The 25,442-nt window shown below is 47.6% G+C and overlaps 1 protein-coding gene across 13 annotated transcripts in view; it reads right to left on the minus strand.

The window, feature by feature from the left end:
- Frmd4a (FERM domain containing 4A) overlaps positions 1 to 25,442 on the minus strand; it is a 521,224-nt gene that overhangs the window by 97,043 nt on the left and 398,739 nt on the right. For all 13 annotated transcript variants that reach the window (XM_013078471.3, XM_087206807.1, XM_087206806.1 and 10 more), the window contains 2 exons: positions 24,516 to 24,608; positions 12,906 to 12,990 (listed from right to left, as the gene is read on the minus strand). In XM_013078471.3, coding sequence (XP_012933925.2) covers positions 12,906 to 12,990; positions 24,516 to 24,608 — 178 coding nt within the window. The remainder of the gene's footprint in view (positions 1 to 12,905; positions 12,991 to 24,515; positions 24,609 to 25,442) is intronic.

Below are 25,442 nucleotides of genomic sequence, written 5' to 3' on the forward strand. Positions count from 1 at the left end.
TTCTGGATGGTCTGTAAGGGTGTTTTGGGTGTGAGGAGCATTTGAATCCTTGGACTCAGGAGATGATCTGCCTCAGTATTCAGTCCCTTAAGGACCAGAAGAGGAAAAAGTCTTCCTCACTTTTTTGAGCTGGGACATTTCATCTCATCCTCTCCTGCTCTTGGGCTGGGATTAACAGCACTGGCTGCCCGGTTCTCATGCCTTTGGGCGTGGACTGAGTTTCAGCCCAGCTTCCTTGAGCCTCTGGCGTGCAGGTGACAGATGGTGGACTTCTAAGCTTCCATAGTCACGTGATCCAACCCACATGACAGATGTCCTTCTAGGAGATGTTGTCTCAAAACACAGTGAATGTTTATTTTTTATTTATTATTATTATTATTATTATTTTTTTTTTTGGTACCGGGGATTGAACTTAGGTCCTTGAGAGGCAGGGGGTGGCACCACTGAGCTAAATCCCCAGCCCATAAATATTTAAAGATGTATCACAGTAAAAGACTCATTGCCATTAACCCCCACCTCAAAATCCTTGCTCTTGCTTTGAACACTTATCCCATCTTTCTTGCTACTTTCCAAAGCAGTTCTGGAAGAACTCTTTCCTGGGTGGTTTTAGTTGTGCTGTCATGTCTGCCCTGATGTCCCTGAGCAATTCAAAATGTTTCTCTTTTATGTTCATTTTGACTTTGGGGAAGATCCAGCAGTCAAGTGGTGACAGATCCCATGAATAAGGTGGACGAGGAGACACTGATGTTTTCACAAGCCTGCCTTTCCATGGGTGCCACTCAGCAGCAGCATGCATGGTATTCTGATCATACCTCATAAAGACACCATGAAAGAGGAGTTCTAGAACTGCTTCAGAAAGTGGCAAGAATGATGGCAAGAATGATGTGCTCAGAGTGAGAGGAGTACCTTGAGGGGAATTAATGGCAGTGTGCCTTTCACTATAATAAATATTTTTATTTAGACACACAGTATCTTTTGATCAGCCTGTGTATATGTATTTCGTTGGCTCTGTGTTCCTGGAGAACCCTGACTTACACGGTATACCATCAGAGTGGGTCACAAGGCCCATACTTAGTCCAATTTGCTAGCTTCCTTCTTGTGGCGGCAGCTGCCATGCCTCATTGCACAACCCATAATGACTGCATGAAGTTGCTCCCAGGCAAACAGACCAGAGGACGGGATAAGACTGCTGCAATCTTGCCAGTTCTCGGCAGTCAAGTCATTTCATGTTTGTCTCGGGATCTACGGTGCGCAGGCCAGTAAAGCTGAGCCAGGACTTCGGTGTGGCACTGCGACTTTCTCTGCTGAGCACTGCTGAGAGCTGATAGCTGATTCCACAGCAACTGTCTTTCAAAAGTTGGCACACCCAAGATGACAGATCCATGTGAACTCTTCTAGAGAGTGAACAAGAAAATCCCTCCCTTTCTCTCTTTCTTTTTCTGCTCTGCAAGCACAGGCACTACATTTACATCAATCCAACTAAGAGATAAGGGCCAGGACTCTGTAAGTCTGAGGGCAATATTTATGTTGGTTCCTCTGCCCCGTGGGACTGGATTCTGGGCTTCGTTTCTCCCACCTACAGATGAGATGACATCATCTGTGTACTTAGCAAAGCTCTTTGGAGATCTTCAATAAAGACCATTTATTTCAATATCCATAAGAATGATAGCATTTGGACCTAAGTAGCAAATGTAGCCATAGGAAAATTACTTAAATTCTGATAATGGGTGAAGTTCGAAGACCAGCATGGACATCTCAGAAGGAAGGTGGGGTAAGACACCCCTAGTTCACACAAAGCATGGATTTTAAGCTTTTTTTCCATCAGTACGTAGGCACTAAACTTAGTGATGATTTCCCAGGAAACAGGCAAATCTTTGCCCCCCAGGATCAGAGAATAATCAGTGAAAAACGATTTTCTGAGAGCTAGCCACGTCCCTAGTACAGGACAAGTCAAGGAAGGTGATCATACGCAAAAACGCTCGCGCCAACTTTCCCTCCAGCCCACGGTCCTTCCTTGGACCATGTGTCTCGTTTCTTTGCTTATCATTGTCAGACAAGGTAAGTAAGCCCTGAGCTCAAGCACAACTCAAGTGAAATGAATATACTCAATGTGTGGAAAGTTATACAGTTAAAAATGTGAGGTTCAGGAGAGCAGGGAAGGCCCTTCGGGCACTTTTTCTTGTTGCTTCACTCTAAAATGCTACAGAGGTTTCCTTCTTCTTCCCCTGTCTCTCCCCATGTGGGATGGGGAGGGGATTGCCTGACCTCTGTGCTTTCTTGTGTTCTCCCAGCCAGCAAAAGGCCTACAGGCCCACCTCAAGTTTGCCCCTCTTTCTTTCCTTCTCCCACTTGCAGGCACTCTGTGGGTATGCCCTACATAGCCAGAGAGCCTGTTACTACCATGCTCCCGAAATTTGCAGGGGTTAAGTTCCTAGAGCACCCATGAATTAAGAAAAACCATGAATTTCAGATATTGTCAGAGAAATGCTGCTAAATGCCTATTTTTATAGTTTAAACCCTAAATATGCTGTCTCCTCCAGTTATGTAATTTAATTTGATAAAATACTGTATATAGTACTGTAATAATTGAATTTATTTTGTTCTTGGTACCGGGGATTTAACTTGGGTCCTTGAGCTTTTGCAGCAGGCGGTGAAACCACTGAGCTAAATCCCCGGCCCATGTAATAATTGAATTTAATAAAAATGCTATACAGTAGTTCAACCTTCTGGAGTGTCTTAAACTTCTTCTGGTGCTTAGGTTCACTGCCAGAAGCCTTAGAAGGTGCAGGGCATTTGGTGGCACCTTAGGGATCTTAAGGGCTTTAAGAAGAACAAAACCGAGAACACTGGAGAGCTAAATGCAGTAGAGCAGCCTGTTATGATGTGGAAAGGCTGGTGCATCTGCCATGGTTACAGGGCAGCAGCCAATCAGCAGCAAAGGGAACTGAATAATGCTCTCGGATTGGCTACTTGCAAACCTCCCACGAAAAAAACAATTTCGGAGGATGATGAATTGCAGGGGTTTCCACAAACAACTATTAGTTGGTTTCTAAAGAAAAATCTGTGAACCCCGAGGCCACAGACTGAACTGGGGCTTTATGGGGGTTCACTGTATGCTCCTTTGTCCTTGCAGTGCTGTTCTCTGTAATACTTTGTTCGGCTTTCCCACTCTTTGCGGGGGAAAACTACGCTGGTACGCTGGTAGTTTGCCTTGCTCCTTTTTGTGGTCAAAGTCTTGTCTGTGATCTTTCCCTAGACAGATGTTTTCTCGGGGTGCTCTCGTGGGGCCACTGTCTTGTCTTCTCACACGTCTGGTCCTGATCTTGTCATGTGACAGGGCCTGTTTTGGAGCCATGTGGGTTCCACCATGTTTGTTTGTTTCCCTTCCTTGTTTCTTCTAAGAAAATACAGGTAATTCAGAAACATACCTTATAGACTGAGCAGAACTGAAGAACAGCCAGTAGAGCTTAACTCAAGTGACTGTGAGACAAAGGCAGAGCCATCCTTGATCTTTGGATTTTTAAAGGTTTTTTCTTTAAAAAGAGATTTCTGTTTCTACTGCCTTATACAACGTACCAAGTTTTTACTATAAGGCTAAATGCAAAAGATACTGTCTCCCAAGTGGCTCCATCCTGCTTAAGTAGAGCTATCACATGGCTCAACAGTGGCTAAGGGAGTCCCAGTGTGTGTGTGTGTGTGGGGGGGCTGCATACTGATCTCATGGGGGTTTCCAAGGGCTAAGGAGAGCCATCAGGTGGTTCAACCCCCTCTCTCTAAGGAGTTAGCGAGCCCTGATATGGAGACAAAAAGCCCTCAGTAGGGCCCAGTAGGTTTTTCTTCTATGCTTCTAAGAAAGATGCTGGCACCGCCCTAGCTTTGGACAAAGATGTACACCTAGTGCATACTTGAATCTCACAAGGGGATGCTTTGTGGGCTCATCAGGTCTCTTCCTTCTGCATGGGAAGGACCCAAGTCCCTAGGTCTTAAGGACGCAAGACCTAGCTGTCTCGCTCTATAGGCCCCAAGACGAGCCGTGGGGAACCCCATGATCCATGCCCTGCAGATCCTCCTAGGCTGTACCTTTGATTGGTGAGGAAGGTTTGATGCTCCCAGTTTTAAAAAGGAGCAGCTTATCTACTATTGCAGTATGGTTTGGGTTCAATATGAAGTAGGAAGTACTGAGAGCTGAGTAGAGGATGGCAGCTTAAATTAGGAGTCTATTTTTTTAATACACTGTTTCTGCTTAAAACATAGAAGATGCAGTGAAATCCCTTATGTTCGGGCTTTTGTGACTCTTTATCTCAGGAAAAGCCCAGAAACTGCGGTAGTGAGAGTGGCCCCGAGGAAGAGAGAGATATCTCTGATGATCCTGTCCTCAGATCCCCATCTGTCTCTCCGGGGTATGTGGGTCTCTCCCATCTGTTTAATGAAGAAACTTCAGATGGGACCACAGACACCTATGACCCAATTGCTGGGCATGGCTTTTTCTGTTTTCAGCAATCCATCTGGAGGAGGGTCAAAAGAGTAAAACTAGAATTATAGCTGTCACAATTGGCAATGCTTTAAATTCACCCAGCTCTTCTAAGGGAAAATCCAAGGATGATAAGTGGGCACGTAACTGCACCAAGCCACTGCCTTGGCTCTGCTCTGAATGTGAGGCAGCCAATGTGCCTGACTAATGGCACAAGAGAGTTGACTGATCCTGCTTCCAGAGAGAGCCTAGGCCAGCCTGAATCCTCATTTTGTGCTCTGAAGAGGCCCAAGGGAACCTACAGTGCCCCTGTCCATGAACATTGCCATTTCCTATGAGGAGTTCTGGGTAACCCTGGATGCCATGGGTGAGCCTATTCAATGACCTCACTCTATTTTGACTTACTTCTCTGGAAAACCTTTCTTTAGATCTACAGCCATAGTTGGAGTTGAGGGGACCCCTAGTTGGAGATTCTTTTCTCCTGCTTTGACATGTCACTTTGAAGGCCAAATGTTTAACCATGAGTTTCTAATTGTCCCACAGTGTTCTAGTCCCTTGTTAGGAAGAGATTTAACAGCAAAACTGGGGTAATTCTCAAATTCTAACAAAGGCCAAAACAGGTTTTACCAGTTGGGAATACACAGGTCTTCCCAAACTAATCAGTCAAAAGGTGGATCCTGCTGCATGGTAGAAAACCCTTTTTCCTCCACATTCCAGAAAAAAGAGGAACTTCTTTGAGTGTCTTGACTCAAAGCCTAGGACATGAACTCTGCCCAGTGGCATACTTTACAAAAAGTTAGATGGAAGGGCTGCTGGGTGGTCACCCTGCCTGAGATCAGTAGCAGCTACAACTATGCTAACAGAGGAAGCTGCAAAACTAACTTTAGGACAGAAACTTGAGGTCTTGACTCCCCATCAGGTCAGAGTGATTCATGAGACCAAAAGTTACTTGTGATTAACAGAACAGCTTTCCAAGTATCAAGACACCCCTGAGATTATTATAAAAACTCGCACAACTCCTAATCCCGCCTCTCTGATGCCTACACCCAGAAGTTAGCCACTCTTTTGAACAAGTGATCTTCCAGACCTATGCAATCCAGCAGGACATCAGTAACCTGCCCCTCCAAGACCCTGAAGAGGTGTGGTTCACTGATGAAAGTAGCCCTGTCTAGGGTCCGGGATTTAGCTCAGTGGTTTCGCTGCCTGCTGCGCAGGCACAAGGACCCAAGTTCCATCCCCGGTACCAAAAAAAAAAAAAAAAAGGAAAGTAGCCCTATCTAAGAAGGACAATGAAAGGCAGGTTATGCAGTTGTCATTTCATGACAGGTCACTGAGGCCAACTTCCCCCAGGGACCTCTGCTCAAAGAGCAGAGCTAACAGCTCTTACTTTGGCATTGATAATAGGGAAAGGCAAGAAGCTATTTAATCTATACAACTCCAATTATGCCTTTCTGGTGGTACATGCTCACGCAACAGGAAAGAAGAAGCTTGCTGACTAATAAGCAATCATCTATAAAGCACAAGCAGGAAATTATACAACTCTTCTTAGAGGCAGTCTATCTCCCCAAGTAGGTTGCAGTCATGCATTTTAAGGGATCCAAATGACATGTCTAAAGTGTCCTTGGGAAATAAAAAGGCTGATAGGAAGGCAAGAAGGGCAGCCCCACCCTAGCCTTATTCCCAGTTCCTGAGGAACCATTCTGGTCTTTCCTTAAGGGATGCAGTGACAAGCTATAAAAATCCTACATGGGAAATGGGAAATGGTCACTAGAATTTTCACAGGACTAGAAAGAAAGCTATTCCTGAGAATCTCTGGAAGACCTGAGGCTCTTCATCAGAAAGGAAGACTCCTGCATTACTCCAGGTACAGATAAGTGAGTCACTAATGACCCTAATTCATCACAGCTTAAATGGGCATCTGTATTGAGGTTCCCGTTTTTAATCAGACCCATTATTTAGATAATTTTGCTAAAGCTATGGCTCTCAAGTTCTCAATAACTTATCTAACCTCCCTCTTTGCCACACTTCGTCCTCCACAAGAAGCATGGAAATCTGACCTGGAATTCATATTTGGGTTCCACATCCCAAGATAATGGTACACCTTCTCCTATCAAACAGACAGCTCACAGCCACTAACGCTTTTCTTGTTGCCTTGTTACAGATTTTTTTCTTCAACCCAGCCAGTTGGTAGTTGGAGAGCCAGGGTGGTTGGAGAGCACATAATCCCTAGTGGGCAGGGTCTACAGCCCCTTCCAGCTGAAAGAAGCTATAGAAGACAGAGGCCTTCGTTCCCTCAGCACCCTGTACAGAATTATGGGGATTTGTGTCTCTCAGGGGGAAGTGAGACAGGAGATGAGGGAGTGGAAAAGTTGTCTGGGGAAGCAGATATGACTTGCTAATTACAAAATCCCAAGACACATGCGCAGAACCATTCCCAAAGCCCTGCACATGGAACTCTTGGGAGAACTCCAGCAGGTTTTCCATAGGATGGCCCAGGCCTGATGTCAGCCAGAGGAGTGGGTGATATAAAGGACAGACCACACTGAGTTTTTGCCACTGTGTTCTCTCTTGCATGGATGGCTTACCCTCACGCGGTAGTGTGTACTTCCTTTTTCTATTTTTAATTGACCCAAACTTGCTCTGCAGTTTGCTACTGTTAAAAAAAAACACATGAGGTTTCATAGCAGTACACGTAGTCATTCTGACCAACAACTGAGGTCACCCAACCTAAATCAAATAATCATAAAACTATTCATCTGAGGAACAGAATGGAAATAGAAAGGAATTTTGGAAATTGAAAAAAAGACAGAAAAGGTTAAAACATCCCATAGAAAAGATTAAAGATAATGCTGACAATATCTCCCAGAAAGTAGAATAAAAATAGATAGAAAATTGAAGACATAAGGTCAAGGCATGAGGCTGAGGACAGGGAGGAGAGGCCAAAACAATACAAAGGACTCCTAGAACTGAAAAAGAAGATGAGTCTTCAGGCTAGAAGTGCCCATTCTTTATCCAGCATAATGTATTTACAAAGACCCGTGACAAGCACACTCCTGAAACTTCATAAGAATAAAGAAGAGACCCCAAAGACTCAGTTGTTGGAGGGAAGAGGAAGTATCACATACAAGGGACAGTGCATTTCTCCAGAGCCACATGAAATTCTGAGATAATTATACTATCACCACATCCAGTCAAACTATTCGTGAGACACAAAGGCAGGATAAAGACATTTCAGATGTACAGTGACCCCAAATTTTAGATCTCATGTGTGCATTTTCTGGGTTTATTGAAAGATGTTCTCCAGGGAAACAATGATATAAAAGAAAAAACAGGAAAACGGGATGCAGGAGACAGGGGCCCAATACAAGCAGAGGTGGGTGAAGACCAGAGAGGGAAGCATTATCCAGGGGGTGAGAACTAAGAGGCCAAGTCCAGGCTGGAGCAGGAGGGCAGAGGGCTCCAGGAGGGAGGTTCCAGGGACATCCCTGGTGGGAGCAGAAACCAACATCAAACCAAAGAGGGAACTGATGACCCTTGCATTGGAAATTAATGATGGAATGCATTTGGAAATCTGTAGATTTTGGATAAAGACAAAGGGCACATAGAAACTAAACAAGTAAAAGCAGGGCAATTAGTCTCTTTAGGCAGTAAAATAACCACTTGTCTCAAAAAGGAATTGCAACCACAGGATATGATTTGGATTAGTCATAGCAACATCACGCTGCTGACTCTTTAACCCAGAGTGATGCTATTACCCTGCTGAGAAAGTGGGAAAGTAGGGGTGGTTGTAAGGGACACCCCAATCCTTGCCTGTGTTAAAGAGAATTCAATAAATCTAAAATGGACAAATCAAAGAATAACTGCGCCATTTACTTAGACACACAGAGGTGAATACTAGAAGAAACAGTTAAGATTGTTGATGGGGGATGAGGAGGGACATTTTCACAATCAGCCTTAGAACCATTTGACTTTTAAATTATTTCACATGTTACTTTGCAAAAATAAAACTTTGTGCTGCTGGAAATTTAACCCATGGCCTCTCACAGGCTGGCTTTTACTGAGCTACACCCCAGGCCCTGAAAAAAATGAATCTTAATGCTTTCAAATGTGAACAAACCTGGTGTTTGATGAAGCAGGATTAGCAGTTTATTTTACCCAAACAACTTAGACTTTAACCCACTGTAGGAATCAGTTCCCAGGAGGCAGGCAGGGAGCTGATGCTGAACTTCAGCTCAACCAAAGCTTAGGGCAGTGGCACACACAGGTCCTGGGCTGCCCCACCCTCTGGGCTCGTTGGGACACACGCATCCGGACGGCCCAAAGATCGGGCCAAGAGAAACAGCTGTGGTCTGAGTCCAGGTGGCCAACGCCATGCATGGGATGGAGCTGAGCATGCATCTTCCTAAGCAGGCACAGGCAGGGGCTTCGATATCCTTCTTCAATCAAAGAAGAATACAAAGTTTGGTGCCACCGGGAGAGGTGTTCACAATTAGTGCATTTTAGTACAAGGCAGAACTGGGAAGGGAACCCTAGTCTGTCCCAGCAAAAACCGAACCCCTTGTCACTCCGCTCATGGCCTCCTCTTATCCTTACAGTTAAGGCGTTGGACACTCGGGAAAGCACATATTCAGCGGCTTCCTTGTTCTTCATCTCTGAGTCAGTCACTTAACTTCTCCAATACCAGCTTTCTTCAGTGGAAAGTGAAAGATTCCTCCTCTATTCATTCACCCAGAGGTCAGGAGGCTCCGAACAGATACATGCAACAAACTTTCTGTAAATTCTGTCAGTTCATGCAATGATAACATTACTTTGCCCTCTGAGGGAGACAGGGGCCTCGTGATGCTGCCTGGCTCCAGTACACACTTTAGAGAAGCATCTGCTGGTCATCTTGTGGTTACTGGTGTGACCAGGCTCGAGGACAGACTTTGAGTGTTAGGGTTCCGGAATGATGTCCCCCACTCTCCGTCCAGCAGGCAGGCTGATGTGGTGGCACTTTGACTTTAAATGTGGCTGGCTCTGAGGCATCCTGACCTTCATTTGGGAAAGCTGTAATACTGACTTCTGAGGACTTATTCTCCTGTTTTTATTTTCCATGAATCCTAGGGTCCTCGGTGTGCATGGTTGTCAGCTCTGGCTCAGCATTTGTGACCAGATGTGAATGACTTCAAGCAAGAAGCTGTTTCCTCTCCCTATACCTAGGAATCTGTACTCACTACGCTTTGAGGCAATTTTGGCCTGGCTTGCATGTTGATTTCCTGGGTTTAATGACTGTAGCCATTTACTGCAGCCCAAGTCTGCCCCCTGGCGGGCAGTACTCAGTTCTTAGCCTTTTCAACGTTGCTTTCACTAAAAACATGCTTTCACTGATTTAAAAAAAAATCAGCTGTTCTTACCATCTGTGAGGCATCTGGAAAGAATTACTATTTCCACTTTATAATGAGAAGATGAGGGCTTAGGGAGGAAGGAACCTGCAAGTACCTGGAAGTGCAATTAGTGTCTTTTTCCTCCATTCAGCAAAAACCAAAAACACTGTCTTCTAGGTACCGGGCTGGGACGGAGCCCAGTGGAGATCCTGGCTCAGCAACCACCTCCAGGCAAGGTCTTCCCACAGCGTGGACCACGCTCACTGCCAGGCACTCCATCATCTCGAACATCTGCACTTGGTGGAATTATTCCATGCAATGCATGTGTTGGGGTGTGTTCCAACTCTTAAGTTTGGTGGCTTGTTGCAATCCCCCAAACCAGAGCTCAGTTAATACAAAAATACTATCCTCGAGATCGCCTTGAATTCCTTTGCAGACATCCAGCGACTGCTTCACCCACAGATGTGCTTGCTCTGCAGTTCTTGGGGCTGCGTGGCATTTACTGCACAGGGACCCAGCTGCACTGTCCAGTGCCCAGAGTCCTGCACCCTCCACTACACAGGGCCCTGCCCGCAGGGTGCAGCAGGGCTGGTGAGCTCTGTGACTGGGGTCTGGCTGCCCCCACAACTGCTAACTCTGCTGTCATTAGATATGTGAGTCGCCCCATGCCTCACCTTCTTCACTTTACGTCAAAAGACGTAAAGCTTCAGTTAGACAGCTCGCAGGAAGCACTCAGCTCTGGGCCTGCGTGCTGTTGGAGTGTTGCAGGACTCACTGTCACTCTGCGACTGCTAAGGAGCAGAGCCATGGAAGCATGACGAAGGCTGCACTTGGGCCACTGTGTGCGCTGAGCTGTGTCCCGATGGTTCCCGGGCTGGAGACCCGGTCCCCAGGGCGGTGATGCCAAGGTGAGGACCCCTGGAGGAGGTGAGGCCTCCTGGAAAGGAAGTGGGTCGTGGAGATTCCACCCCAAGAAGGGGATGAAGAGGATGCTGCGGACTGGGTCTCACAGGAGCGAGTGAGTCTCAGAGGCGGCTGTCACAGAGGGAGGCCCTCCGCTGTGCGCACAGGCTCACCACTCCGCCACCCCCTCCCCCACGGTGCCTGTGCCACAGCGTTCCCACCAGCACAGAGCAGACGCCAGTCCTGTGCTCCTGGTGTCCGCAGCCATGAGCTAAATCAACCCTTTTACTGCATGAGTTTCCCTGCCTCAGGTATTCTGCCTCAGCAGTGGAAAACAGACTAAGACAGTGTACAGTGGACCCTTGACTTACAAACACAACTCATTCTCGAGGGCTGGCTGTAACTCAACTTGGTCACTGAAGGCTCAGGCTCCTCTACACAGCCTTCAAAGTCTCTCTCCTGTACCCAGGCAGAGGTCAGTGTCCGTAGAGACACTGGCCCGGGATTCTTCAGTTAACTCACATAGGAGAGGATGCTGTCATGTTCCTTCCAGAACTGTTTAAGGGTTAAATCTGTGTCTGAGACCATCTGGAAGCACATGCGGCCAGATTCAGGTTGTAGCTCAAGACTTTGGTTGTAAGTTAAAATTAAAATTCCGGTCGTAACCCGAATTGTTCATATGTCAGGCTGGTCGTAACTCGAGGGCCCACTGTACATGTTGGGGCAGCCGGTGGCATGGGTGTTTAATATGTGTCAGTAGCTCTCAGCCCAAGTGGTGTTCTGCAAGGCCTCTCCTCAAAAGGGGTTGTGTTCCAGAGACATGTGAAGGTGCTTGGGTTATCCAATGAGAGGAAGTACTACAGACATGCAGGGCAAAGGCTGTGATTGTCTACCTCCGTTAAGGATTGTATCTGGAGCAGACACTTCTCTAAAGAAGATACACAAATAGTCATAAGCACATGAAGAGATGCTCAATGTCACTAATCATTAGGAGAAGGCAACTCAAAACCACAGCGAGATACTTCTCACAGCCTTTACAATGTTTACTTTTGAAAAAATACAAACAGAGTAACAAGTGTTGGTGGGATGCGGAGAAACTGGACCTTTTGCACACTGTGGGTGGGAATGTGAAATGGTACAGCCGTTATGAAAAAGAGAATGACCGTTCCTCAAAAATGGAAAACACAGCCAAGCAATTCCACTTCTGGGTATTACTTGAAAGAAATGAAAAGAGTGTTTAGGGGAGATCATTGTGCCTATGTGCACAGCACACACAATAGCCAATGGTAGAATCAAGACAAATGTCCAACATCGGATGAATGGACAAAGTGTGTTATACACCCACTGGAATATTATTCACTCATAAAAAGGAAACTCTGCCATATGCTACCAATATAGATAAACCTTAAAGACACTATGCAAAGCAAAATAAGCCGGATGCAAAAGGACAAATACTGGATGGTTCCACTTATATGAACTCTCTAAGGGTAGTCAAATTCACAGGAACAGAAAGAAGAGTGGGGGCCACCAGTGAGAGGAGGGAAGGGAGTCGTCGTTTAATGGGTGCAGAGTTTCAGCTCTGCAAGATGAAAGGGATCTGGAGACCATGGCTGCACAACAGTGTGAATGTACTTCATGCCCCTGGACTGTACGCTTAAAGATGGTTACGGTGGGCTGGGGGGTGTAGTGGAACACTTGTCTAGCATGTGTGAGGCTCAGGGTTCAAGCCCCAGCACCTCAAAAAAGAAAGAAAAGCCATGGGGACAGATGTATGTGCATTTTACTACATTAAAAAGAGAGGGAGCAGAACTGTCTCCCTGAAGTTCCGACGGCAACCCTTTGAGAGACACCGTGGACCACGTCGAAACAGTCAGGGGCATGCGTACTCGGCCTAGGCCCATCGGTGCTCCTGAGACCTAAGCTGGTGAGGGTACCTGTTGCCCTCACTCAGGGCAGCCTCGGGTGAGGGACACCTCCACAGAGCCAGGGTCAGCAATAGCAGAGGAGCCGCCACAAGTGGCTGATGACTTTCACTCCCGAAGTGCTCCTTTACCCATAGGACTGGATTCACACACAGCTTCTCCCAGTCCACACTCAACCAGGGGACAGCCTGGCATTTCCAGCCCCCAGCTCCGGGCAGGGACAGAGCAGGGAGAGGGCGAGCCTACCTTGTAGATGCAGGACTTGGCGTTGAGGAAGAACAGCTCGATGGTGGCGTTGTCCTTCAGGTAGGAAATGCTTTCGATGTAGAACCTGAAAGGGAAGAGGCGCAGGTGAGCCAGCAAGGGAGCAGAAATCACGTGGAGATGAGGACTGAATTCCCAATGCTCTGTGAGGGAAAGAAAGAGGTGCGGGAGTTTATCCGGTTTCTTCTGGGGGCGTCAGTACTGTTCACGTACACTCAGCGGGTCAGGCTCATGCCTGAGGGCCACAGCCAAGGACAGGCTGCAGCCTCAGTGGGGCAGATTTGAAGCCCCGCAGCCACTTCTTCCTTACCTGTCCACCACCTTTTTATAAGCTTGCTTTCACTGCGTGACTTTTTTGTCCTAAATCATTGTTAGGCAGAATTTTTAGAGGATGATTTCTTCCATTTAATTGAACGGGGGAGGAACCCACATTTCTCTCAGAAATGGCTACCACATGGTGACGTGTGACTCCATTTGTATACACAGAGCTGTGACCAGGCCTCTGAACACTGCTATTAATGCATATTAAGCCAAGTAAGAAGTGAATCCCTACCCAGATGAAGCGTATGGATTTTTCTCAAGATGAAACATGCTGACATTATTCAAGTTCACATTGAATGTGCCTTTGCACATTCACTTTGGAGTTTACTAAATTCTTTAATCAGGTAATGTGCTTGAACTGCCTAAGGATTAGCCTGCTAGGGTGATGCAGCGCTGGGATAGGGAAATGACGGAAATGCGCACCTGGAAGGAGGTGGGCTCCCAGTGGACAGGACAGCACAGACAAGACAAGGGGACACTGGCTCCTGGGCTCCTAGAGCCTGGGTGGGCCAAGGGGCAGAGGGTAAGGACAGTGAAGCAAGATGAAGAGGTGCTAAGTCTTTGTTGCGATGTCATGACCGGAGTCCTGTGAGGGAACCCAAGTCCAGGGACCCAGCCCCGGCTCTGTGTACCTGAGGGCAAGTCGCACAACCTCACGGGCTGCAGAAGATGGCAGGCCAGTGATTTTCCACCTAAAAGTCTCCCAGTTTTCAAACATGGGATATTCATTCAAATTAAAACGACAATAATTGGAGCAGCAGCAGCAAAACAAGACAACAGTTAGAGGGCAAAAGAAAAATCTGCCGGCTAGGCCAAGTCCAGCACGGCTTTCGTCTACAGACTCAGTGAAGTCTTCTGTCCCTGCTCAACGTGAGCAGAGGCCCAGAGATGGTTATAATACAGACTCATTTAAAAATGTGTGGGGAGCCAGGTGTGGCCTCAGATATTACAGACAGGAGTGGTACAAAGGCCATCATGTCAGAGCCTACAAGTTTTTGAAGAGTTGCAAAGTGGTTCTCTCTCACACCCTGGAATGCGCCGCCTGGGCTGGTTGATTTCAGCCACTTGTCCCTTTCTGTCCCCAAAGCACCTACCTTCTGTTTTGGACAAGTGTTTAGATCATGGGGTCTCCATACAGCAGCGTCCATTCAGCTCTCAAATAATGGAGAACTAAATACAGTAGCACACTTTACACCTCAAAGCCAGATACGTTAAATCTGATTTAATTTTTAAACCTAAATCCTTTACCAAGGGCATTTGGCAAGGGGCAGTCAGGGTAGCAAAATACATAGAAGGAAGGAAGAGAAGAAGGAGAACATAGGAGAGGGGAAGGGAGGAGACCACCCATACAAACTCACATGGCATCACTTCTTTGAAAGTGAAGCTATTTCAGACCCTATAGGTTTAGACCCCAGTTATGGTTCAGTCCCAAAGGCAGAGCCAAGCTCAGAGGCCACTGTGATTATCTGGCACTGAGAGAAAAGGCAGGTGGCAGCTCTTGTTCAGCTGCTTTCCGTGTCAAGTGGAAAGCTATGAGAGCTGAGGTCCCGGGTCCGGGTCCCGGGTCCCGGGCGGGCGTGCGGGATATCAGGGCCACACCTGGAAGTTAGTGACTTCTGAGAAATCACGTGCAATGTGCAGACTCACACACAGACGAATGTTTCTGTGTCTCTGTTCGGCCGGTGCTCCTCCCCACCCCACGGGACTCGGAGGCCACTGCTGCCTCCTGCTCACTCCCAGACAGGCCCCCACTCCTCTCTGACAACGGCCAGGGTGCCGTCCGGCGGCTGCGGCCACGCCTCGCTCATTTTTGTATCTGAGTCCCAAGACAGTGCCTGGCCCAGACGTCTACACAGCGAATATGCTGAGTGAAAACTGCAACTTTCAGCTGTTCTCCTCTCCAGTCTTCCTTGCTCAGAATTCCTACTGGACAGTGAAAAGGTCAAGCAAGGCCACAGAGGAAGGAAACATACTAAGAACCCAGCTGGCCAGGTCAGCGTCTTCCACATCGCCACTCACTTCCTCCCAGCGGCCTGCTCTGGCCACGAAGAGGGGGAAGGCAGAGGGGTAACGGGCAGCTGCGGGGCAGAGGCGCTTCCTGGTTTGACAGAAGCCGGAAGGCGGTCTCCTGCTAGCCTGTCTCAGGAGACAGCGGCAGCGGGCGGGCCCCTGGGGCGCAGGCCTGAGGAGAGCTGAGGCGCCTCCTTTCTGGGCAGAAGTGGAGCCGGTCCTTTGGTCCTTCGCGCTTCTGAAACGCCGCTTTCCGAGCTCTGTGCAGCCCGGCTGGGCCCCTCCGGCTCCAGGCAGCGCTGTGGCCCTCCTAGGCCGCGGCCCTTGCACGCAGGTCCCATGAACCGGGGGCTATGCAAGCCCCGGAGGGGAGGGGGCTGTCCCACGCCCCTCTCCCCCCTGCCCACGCTGAGATCACTGCCGGACAGGGCCATGGACATTTCAGACTGGCCCGGCCCCCAGAGCCCCACAAAGTGGCTCCTGCCACACTGCCTCTGGCTCCTGGCCGACTGGAGTGCCCGGCGTGGGCCACAGGCCCTGTGCCCCAGAGCCATCAGCCCAAACTCATTCCCCCGCCTTGGCCTCTGGATCTGCTGGTCCTGCACCTGAGTGAGGCACAGCCCGCAGCCCGAGGCAGTTCCTCAGCACGGTGGGCAGCACTGGTTCGTCGCTGCCTGTAGATGCTCCAGTCCCGGGCTGGGACAACCCCAGATTGCAGCAGCTCTGCAGCCGGGGCGTCCTGGCCTTCAGCCCAAAGAAGCCTGAGCTCTGTCCAGCCCTGAGCCTGGCTTCCCCCTGCAGCCACCCCCGGCATTTGGGAATCATTGGACATTTACAGTGAGTGTTTATTAAATGGACCAGTGATTTCATCCTGTAACGAACACGAGTGTCACATTTGGAATGCCACTTTTGGTCATAAGAAGAGCAGTAATAATGAGAATGATAAGCTGAGAGCAGCCACGGCTGCACACCTCCGTGTTAGAATGTCAGCAGTGCCTCAGCCTTCGCTGGGGCGCTCAGCTGAACTGTGGCAAGTTCCGGCGTGGGCCTCTCCTTTCACAGCGGTGCTGCCACTGCCGTTGTTCTTAGGAGAGGTAGGAAGCAGCAATTGCTGTCTCAATCAGCCAGGGAGACACTGACAGTTGTAGAGGAGGCTGCAAAACGCTGTCTCAGATAAAAGCTTCCTGGCATCTCTTTCTGCCTTCTCCCTATTGTTCGATTCAGTTTACTGTCTGTGCAACTCACTCCGAGGAGGCACGTCTGGCCTGTTTATATTCCTGCCCACAGTCCACACGCCAGGGCCCAGGACACACAAGGTGGCAGCCCAGGTGGTGCACAGCACAGGAGGGTGAGGCGTGGTCATGCAAGGGAGGCTCCGTGGAGACACAGCCTAGGACAGGGGAAGGCGTGGAGGGAGAGCGCTCAGAAGGCGCAGAAGGGCGGGAGGTGGAAGGCCCGGGCTCCGAGTGCTGAGAGGCAGGGTGAGGGTCACGCTCCCCGGACTGTGTGAATGCGTGTGTGTGTGTGTGTGTGTGTGTGTGTGTGTGTGTGTGTGTGTAGCACATGCTGAGGAGGCCGTGCAGAGCAGCACCTCCTCGAAGCCACAGTTTGGGTGTCTGACATGGACTCTGCAGGGGTGCAGCCCTCGTGGGGGACGCAGGCCCTGAGTGGCAGGGCTGGCAGGACTGGCTAGAAGCACTGACAGCAGAGGTGAGCTGTCACAGTGGTCACCATCACCTGTACTTGCATGAGGTCTGGGAGGGGGGCGAGCTTCGTGTACGCGTGTGCATGTGCATGTGCACGTGTGTGTGTGCGAAATGGCCGGGAGGTGAAGCCCAGGCCAGGGATGGCTGGAAGGGCACCCGTGGGTTTGGGCCACGTGGGTGAAGGGGGTGGCAGGCAGGGCTAACGAGCTGGGAGCTGGGAGCGGCTTGCCTATTTCTCCTGCTCTGTCTGTGGCCCCGAGAACAGCACCTGGGACCTCAGCAGTCTGTGGGCAGCGGAGGGTACTACACCGCTGCGGCACCCTGCAGTTGGGACGGCCGTGGACTTTGGTTCTGATGGGCCAGCAGGTCAGGGTGCTGACAAGGAGCGAGACAAGCAGGGCGTTTTCTTATGGGTGAGGAAGGAGTGCCGGGCAGAAGACCTTCCTGCAGGTGTCCGCAGTGCCAGGAAAGGTGCGCGGCACCAACAGCCTTGAGAACTGCTTTGCCATGGGGGTCCTTCCTCCCCAAAAGGGGACTTTTCAACTCTGTGCCTCTTCAGGGAGCCAGCCCCCCGCCGAGCTCTGGGACGTGGCTGCCCTGCAGGGGCACTCTGCCAGCGCAGCTCTGATTTGGGCCATGCTGGTCGGTGCTCGTCACCTGTGCAGAGCCTTGGGGGATGGACGCTGGCAGTGAAGGTGGTCAGGGGTGGGCAGGTGTGCCAGGGTGTGGCTTTCTACCTGTGGAGATGCTCGGCAGATGGTGAGGGTCGAGGGGTAGAGTTAGATCTAGTTGAACGGATGAGATTTCTCCTCGGCTCCAGCAATGCCAGGGAGAAGGTATTGGCCTCCACTGGGGCCCCATTCCTTCATCTCTAATTAGAGATAACAAGACCTGCTTCAGGCATTGCTGTGAAGATAGTGATCATTCTGCGTGTGTCATGTGTGCGCGTGCGTGTACAGTGCTGGAGACTGAATCGGAGACTTCCCACATTCCAGCTAGTGCATGGACACCTGGCTACCTTGCCAGCCCAAGGAGTCATCCTTAGTACACCTCCCACCCTCCGCTCCAGTGTCAGTAACACGCCATCAACAGGGGCTGGCAACACCAGTTCTTCCAGGAGTGATCACATTCACTAACTTTTAGTGTGAGGCCAGAGCCGTTCTATCTCACCGTTAGTTATGTCGCCACTCTCTTTCTGTGCCTAGTGTGCACGTTCAATTGTTTCACAGGCATGCAGACTTCCTACATGCAGTGGGGCGCACATGCATACAGGGTGTGGCACTATGAACTCGCCACCCTGGGTCGGGACCACTGTCGGGGAGCAATGCTTAGTGATGGACAGTGCTGCCCTCTCTGACTTTTCCCAGGACCCCAAAGCCCCCTGACCACTGAGTTAGAGGGATCAGGTCAGCGAGTCTCCCACCGTGTGCTTCTGAAGCATCCTGCAGCAGGACACCAGCCTCTGACCCTCTCCGGAGCATGGAGTGGAGTGGACCCTGAGTCCAGGCCCCTGTGCTCCCACTCTTGGGTCTGTGTCTCCTGTCTGTTGAATACAGGTGGTTACTTGGCCTGCGCTCTTACAGGTTTTTGAAAACTGGAACCCAGGGCCCTTGCCCTGAGCGACACCCTCTGCCCACCCCACCTGAGACAGGATTCGGCCTCTTCTTGGCTAATTACGGCAAAAGGCACCAGGAAAAAGCAACATTTTTCACAGAGGAGACAATCCCACCTCATCCCATTTTTAAGTGTAAATTATTTTCTTACAGAGAGGAAATCAATTGCTGGTTGTTTGTTTGTTTGTTTTTATTACAAACAGAAAACAGTGCAGGAGGCTTCCTGGTCTTGAGGTCACCTGCCCATTCTGGAAGCAGGAGGCATGTTTTTAGAGCCTGTATCACAGAGCACATCCTGCATTTAACAGGCCTTGAACCTTTTACATTCTATTTCCATGTTGTTTTCAGGAGAACTGCTTCTCGACCACCGCCCTGTCAGAATTGTGTACCTTCTCTCCCTCTAATCCCAGCAATTTAGGAGGCTGAGCCAGGAGGATTGAGAATTTGAGGCCAGCCTAGGTAATTTAGCGAGACCCTGTCTCAAAAAAATAATCTGTAGCACCTCTGTAACTAGTTGTGTTAGTAGTTTTCCTAATAACTTGTTAATGTCCTGTGAAAGGCTGAAAACTTGAACACGTGGTACAATGATGAGCTGGTAGGATTCAACATTTGAATTCAACATTTGAAGGTACTGGTACTTGATAGCCGCCCAAGGAAAACTTGCCTCCAGATATGAAGCTGGAGTAACTGCTTAAGAACAACAATAGATGGGGAGCAGGTGAGCCACTCCCAGAGCACAGGAGGAGGCTTCCGGGCTGCTGTACCACCCTGGCCAGCACAGAGGATGTGAGCCACACAGGTGCCAGCAGCACCACCTGCCCCTTGAAATGAGAAGACACGTAAACAAGCCTCAAAACCAGACTTCTAGATCACCTACAGCAACCCCAAAGGGAAACGAGATGGAACACTCTGATACTCAACAACCTGGACTCTCTGAAACAGCAACAAAAGAGGATCTGGAAAAAATGAAATCAGAAATAATTTCTCAGATAACAGCAGAGATTGTGCCTATAGTGCAAGACATGATTAATAAATCTAGAGAGGACACAGATTAAAAAAAAATAGAGGAGCTGAGGAACATGATGGAATCCCAACATAGGAAACAAATGGAATCCATAAAGCAGATACAAATAGATTTCCAGGAGATTAAAAACTCCATTGAAAGTCTATGCAGCAGAATGAACCAATGTGAGGACAGAATTTCAGATAAAGAAGATAAGATTGCAATTAGTGACCAGTGAAAGAAAAATTGCTTCAAAATTGTAAGGGACCACGAGAAATCAATCCAGCAGCTGCTAGACGATGCAAAGAAGAATAACATAAGACTGACTGGAGTCAATGAAGAAACAAGAGAGAATTCAGACAACATAAAAAAATTGTTCACAGAAGTGATGGCAGAAAACTTCCCAAGCAGGGGAAGAGAACTTGACATACAGATAAGGGAGGCATACAGGACTCCAAGTAGCTGTGATAAAAAAAAAAAATCTACACATAATAGTTAAGAATCCAGAAACCCAACAGAAGAACAAAATTCTACAAGCAGTTAGAGAAAAGAAATAAATCACATACAAAGGAAAGCCCATCAGAATCACAGCAGACTTCTCAACACAAACCATCAAGGCAAGAAGAGCTTGGAGTAATGTATTGCAAGCCCTGAAGGAAAACAGCCTCCAACCCAGATTGATGTACTCTGCAAAACTATCTTTCAAAATTGATGGAGAAATAAGATACTTTCATGACAAAGAGCACTTTAGGAACTTCATGAGTACCAAACCAGTGCTCCAAAAAATTTTAGACAATGTCCTAGGAAAAGACAACAAGGATCACAACCCCAGGAAGCCCAGCAGAATGAATCTGTTGGGTGCGACAAGAAATTAAACACAAAGAGGGAGAATCCAACAAAAAGAAAAAGTCATGACGATAAGTCAATACATATCAGTTATAACCATCAATGTTAATGGTCTCAATTCACCAATCAAAAGAAACAGACTGGCACAATGGGTCAAGAAGCAAGATCCAACAATATGCTCCATACAAGAAACATACTTAGTTCAAAAAGAAACTCATAGTCTGAAAGTTAAACAGTGGAAAACAATACTCCATGTGACAGGAACCGGAAAAAAAAAAGCAGGAGTAGCTATCCTCTTTGCAGAGCAAGGGGATTTCCAATGAAAATCTGAAACGCTCTGGTCCCAAGAATTTCAGACAAGGAATAGTCAACTTCTATGTACAAATCTATTGTGAACATGTGTTTTCGTTCCTCTTAAGTAAAAACTTAAGAACAGAACTGTTGGTTCTTAACAGTAACACAAGAAATTTCTATATTGTTTTCCTGAATGGTTTTATCATTTTACATTCACATTAGCAGTATTAGAAAGTTCTAACGGATTCACACCTAAGCTGACATTTGTTCTTTTAAAACTTCTGACTTCATCTCCCTAATGAGTGTATAATACGATCTTGTTATTGTACTGATTAGTATTTTTTTGATTCTAGTGTTGCACACCTTTCCTTTTGCTATACTGGCTATTTATCATCTTGTGTCTACTTTTTAATTGGGTTGTCTATTAATAAGCTGTAAGAGTTCTTTATATATTCTGGTTATAGGTTATATGCATTATAAATATGGTCTGTTTAAGGACTACTTTTCATTTTCTGAATGATGTCATTTAAAGTTCTAAATTTTGATGGAATCTCATTAATCAATTTTTTTCTTTTATACATCATGTTTTTTATATTCTAGGAAATTCTTGCCTACCATAAATTCATAAACATTTTCCCTTATAATTTCTTCTTAAAGTTTTATAGTTTTAGTCTTTCATATTTAGGTTCATAGATTCTTTCAAGTTATTTTTATGTATGGAAATAAAGGGTTGAGGTTAATTTTTTACATACGGATACCAGGTGTTCTGGTGCCATTTGCTGAAAACACTATCTTTTCCTCTGCTCTTGAAATGAGTTTATGTTCTATAAAATGTTAATGTTAAATAATTTTTCAAAACTCAGTGGACCATGTGTGGATCTATTTCTAGATTCTCTGTTTTATTCCAATGATCTATATGTCTTTCCTTACACCAAAACTGCCTTGATTACTGTAACTTTAGAGGAAGTCTTAAAATTAGGTACTAAATGTCTTCCAACACTGTTTTCTTTTTCTTTTTACTTTTCCAGGTCCTTTCTACTACTACATAACTTTTAAATTTCCATATCCAATTCTTCATTTATAGCAAGTATACATAGACCAGAATTTTTATATATACCTTGTGTTTTCTAATCTTGGTAAATTCAAATACAAGTTCTAGGGGCTCCTACAGATTTCTTAGTATTTTCTCTGTAGATGATCATTTCATCTACATATAAAGATTTTACTTCTACCTTGCCAATTCTATGCTATTTGTTTCTTTTTATTGCCAGACTATTTTGGTTTGGGCCTATGTTTCAAAGTTTAGTGGACAGATGAAGAGTAGGCATATGTGCCCTTGTTCCCCACCTTAGGGAGAAAGCATTGTATCTTCTCCATTCATATAAGGGGTTCTCGCTGGAAGTATGGAGTACATAGCTTATCTGTTGAGAAGGTTCTGTTCTACTTCTAGTCTTCCGATAGCTTTGACCATGAACAGCTGTGGAATTTAGTCCAGTACTTTTTCTCCAACTAGTGACAGGATCACATGGCTTTCTCCTTTCCTCTGTTAAAATGATGACTTTTGGGGGTGGATCTTCCAATGCTGAACCAACACTGCCATCCCTATAACAAAACCACTTTCTACATACTGCCAGATCTGACTTCTAATAGTTTGTTTTGTTAATCAAATTTCTATCTATGTTCATACTTTTTTCTCCTATTATCTTTATCCAGTTTTAGGATTAGGACAATGTTGATTTCCTAAAATGAGGGGAGAAGTGTTCCTTCTTTATTCTGCTTTGAATGTTTGATATAATTTATCAGTTAAAATGTATATGAGCCTGTTGTTATCATATAGGTAGGTTTTTAAGCTAGGAATATACTTTCTTTAATAGGTGCTATTCAAATTTTATATTTCCTCCAGAGTCAGTTTCATTAATTTGTCTTCCAAGGTACTTCTTAGAAGTTGTCAAATTGAAGATTTTTGAAATATGCTTTCTATATCCTTTTAAATTCTATAAAATCTGTGGTAATGTCTCCTAGATCTTGATGCTGTAATTTAAAAAAATGTATAATTGATATTGTGTAACAGGAAGAAAAGGTCTAAAGGAGCAGGGGAAGTGGGAGGGGTAGGGGAAGGGAAAGAAGGGAAAAGAAAAAATGCGAGAAAAGGAAAAAAATGGAAGCAAAGTCTTTGCAAATAGGGAAGGGTGGAGGGGGTGAAGCGAGGGCAGAGGAAGGGGAAAAAATAAGAATTAAGATACTCATGTAATGGTACAAGATCCCAATGATGAATGTAATTGTATTTTATACCTAAAATGTACCAATAAACTGAATGGAAAAGAAAAAAAAGAATCACAATACACGGTCTTTTAGATTTTTAGAACTTATGTTGAATATGGTGTGAAGCTTGAAATGCCCGTGAACGAATCCTCAACACAGCCAACACATCTCAGTCATTAGAATAAAAAGCGCAGGAAGGAGGCAGCGCCACGCGGCCAAGGGCACACACCCGCCTCCACTTCGGGCCAGAGAACCGCTTAGGGGCCACTCCAGGGGTCCTGCCCAGCACCGCCTGTGCCTCCCCGCAGGACCGAGTCTCCTTTACATGGTTACTTTTCCACTAAACTGAGACACGGTAGACACTGTTGAAGAGAATATGGCATTAAAATCATTCCCCTCCGTCATGGAAATGGCTGCAATTAGCTCCGATGTGTCTGCAGCTGTTAAATCAAAAAGGCATTAAGTGCAAGAGTAAATGACTCCGCAGCTGAGGTGGAGACGCACACTCCAGCCTGAGGAAGGGGCCTACTCTGATGTTAAGACCCCTCTGATGCCGTCTGCGGGCTTGGGACAGCTGGGTCTAAAACCGCAGCCTGACCCTGCTTGGTAGGGAGCAGTGGGTGGCAGGCTGAGGGGTTTTGTGAGCACTTTCGAAGGAGCAGGAGCCGGGAATGGGGTGACAGGGCCTTCTGAAGGCTCGAGTGTGGCTCAGCAGTAGACCACCTGCCTTGCATATTCAAGGCCTGGGCTCCATCCCTGACCCTGCAAAAACGAAGCAAAATGAAGAGCACACATCCCTAATGCTTCTGTAGTTTTGCCCTGATCTGGGCTCTGGACAGGGAGACCGAAGGGGCCACAGACCAAGTGCAGTGGGCGCTGGAGCTGCTGGGCCTGGGGGCCAACTCTGACTGGGCCACTTTGCCCCTCAGGCTTCCCACACCCTTTTGCCAACAGACATGATCAGTTCTGGGGCCCCCAAGGCCTCTTGGAAGCACCGTGTCACAACCGTAGCTTCCTTTGCAATCATTAAATGAAATCTCCCAGGATAGATGCGTGAGCAGAGAATGACCACCTTCTGACTGTTTTTACGCTTTCTCCTCCCTTGCTAGGAAATGCACTGACCCATGTGGGATAAAATGCACAAATTTCAAGAGACTCAAGCAGCACTGGTGATAGCAAGAAAGGAAATAGAGACTTCTGTCTCCACGGAGCCAGAAAAGCGCCCTCTTTTGTCTCTTTCTGAGCTCTAACCAGCCCCCAGGAGTCCCAGGGCATGCCTAGTTCGAGACCCTCGGCTCTCTCCGAGTCCCCCACACAAACCCCGAACGAGGTGCCATTTTCCTTCCACACACGCATCCTAGTGCAAGAGGGCAAACACACACGCCTTGCACACTCACACCTGTGTTTGCTACAACCTCTATCCCTAGTACGGAGCCCAGACAGACACGACGGTCCCCTTCCCTGGAAGTGCCTCCCCCAGAGGCTTTGCTGACAAAGGAAAGTGCCAGAAGCCAGGGTGGATCCTAGGTGTACGTACCTGACGCAGAAGTACAAAACCACGGGCCCCGACTTTTTAGGGAAGTCGTGCTCCAGCACTCTTCGATCTAGTTGCAGCCAGTTTAAGTGTCCCCTGGGGAAGACAGAGACAAACGGTTAGGGGTGCGGAGTCTGCAGCAGTGTTTCATGAAGTCCATGCTGGGCCCGGGCAGCCTGGGCCTTCTTCACTGCCATCTTCCGGTTACTGAAGAACCCAAAGGGTTACCCGGGAGCAGAGCATCTGCGGGAAATCCAAAGTCAAGGGCTGAGACCCGCCCCCACTTTCCTGGACTGCACCGAAGTGAGAAGGTACTAGGAACTTTCTCCCTGTCCTAAAGCGACCTCTGCACCATCCTGACTACCTTGTTATCCAGGGGGACTCAAAATTCACGTTAGAAGCACATGAACCGAGCTTACAACGTCCTGCTGCAAGCACATGGGGCGAAAAGTCAACCATGGAGTTTCTTACAAAATCAGACTCACCCACCATGTGACCCAGCCATTCTCCCCGCAACATGTTCGCCCCGAAATGAAAGCCTACGTGCAAACAAAGACTCTTATGCAAATGTCCACACTCCCCAGTCACTGCATACGTACTATTGTGTGTGAGCAGACACTTCAGAGACATGAGAAGAGCCCCGACTCCGAAATAACCCCATGCTTACCAGGGGACCGGGGTCACCACGGGTTTTAAAAGGTGTATAGACTATGTGATTCCATCCATGCAAAACTCAAGGGAGCACAAAGTAATACACAGCGGCCAAAGGCAGAACAGAGCAACCTGGGCGGGAGGGGCAGAAGGGGCAGTGCTGGTGATGGGGTGTCCAGGCCTTCCCTGGGGCACAGGCGGACCCGGGTCTGGAATGAGGCAGCTGTCAGCACACCAGTTAGCACGTGTGCCTCACTGACGGTCTACAGTTACAGCTGC

Source organism: Heterocephalus glaber, unplaced genomic scaffold (assembly GCF_053883595.1).
Source record: "Heterocephalus glaber isolate CG9 unplaced genomic scaffold, H.glaber_assembly_v1.0 deba00000738, whole genome shotgun sequence".
In the NCBI taxonomy this organism is placed as follows: domain Eukaryota; kingdom Metazoa; phylum Chordata; class Mammalia; order Rodentia; family Bathyergidae; genus Heterocephalus; species Heterocephalus glaber.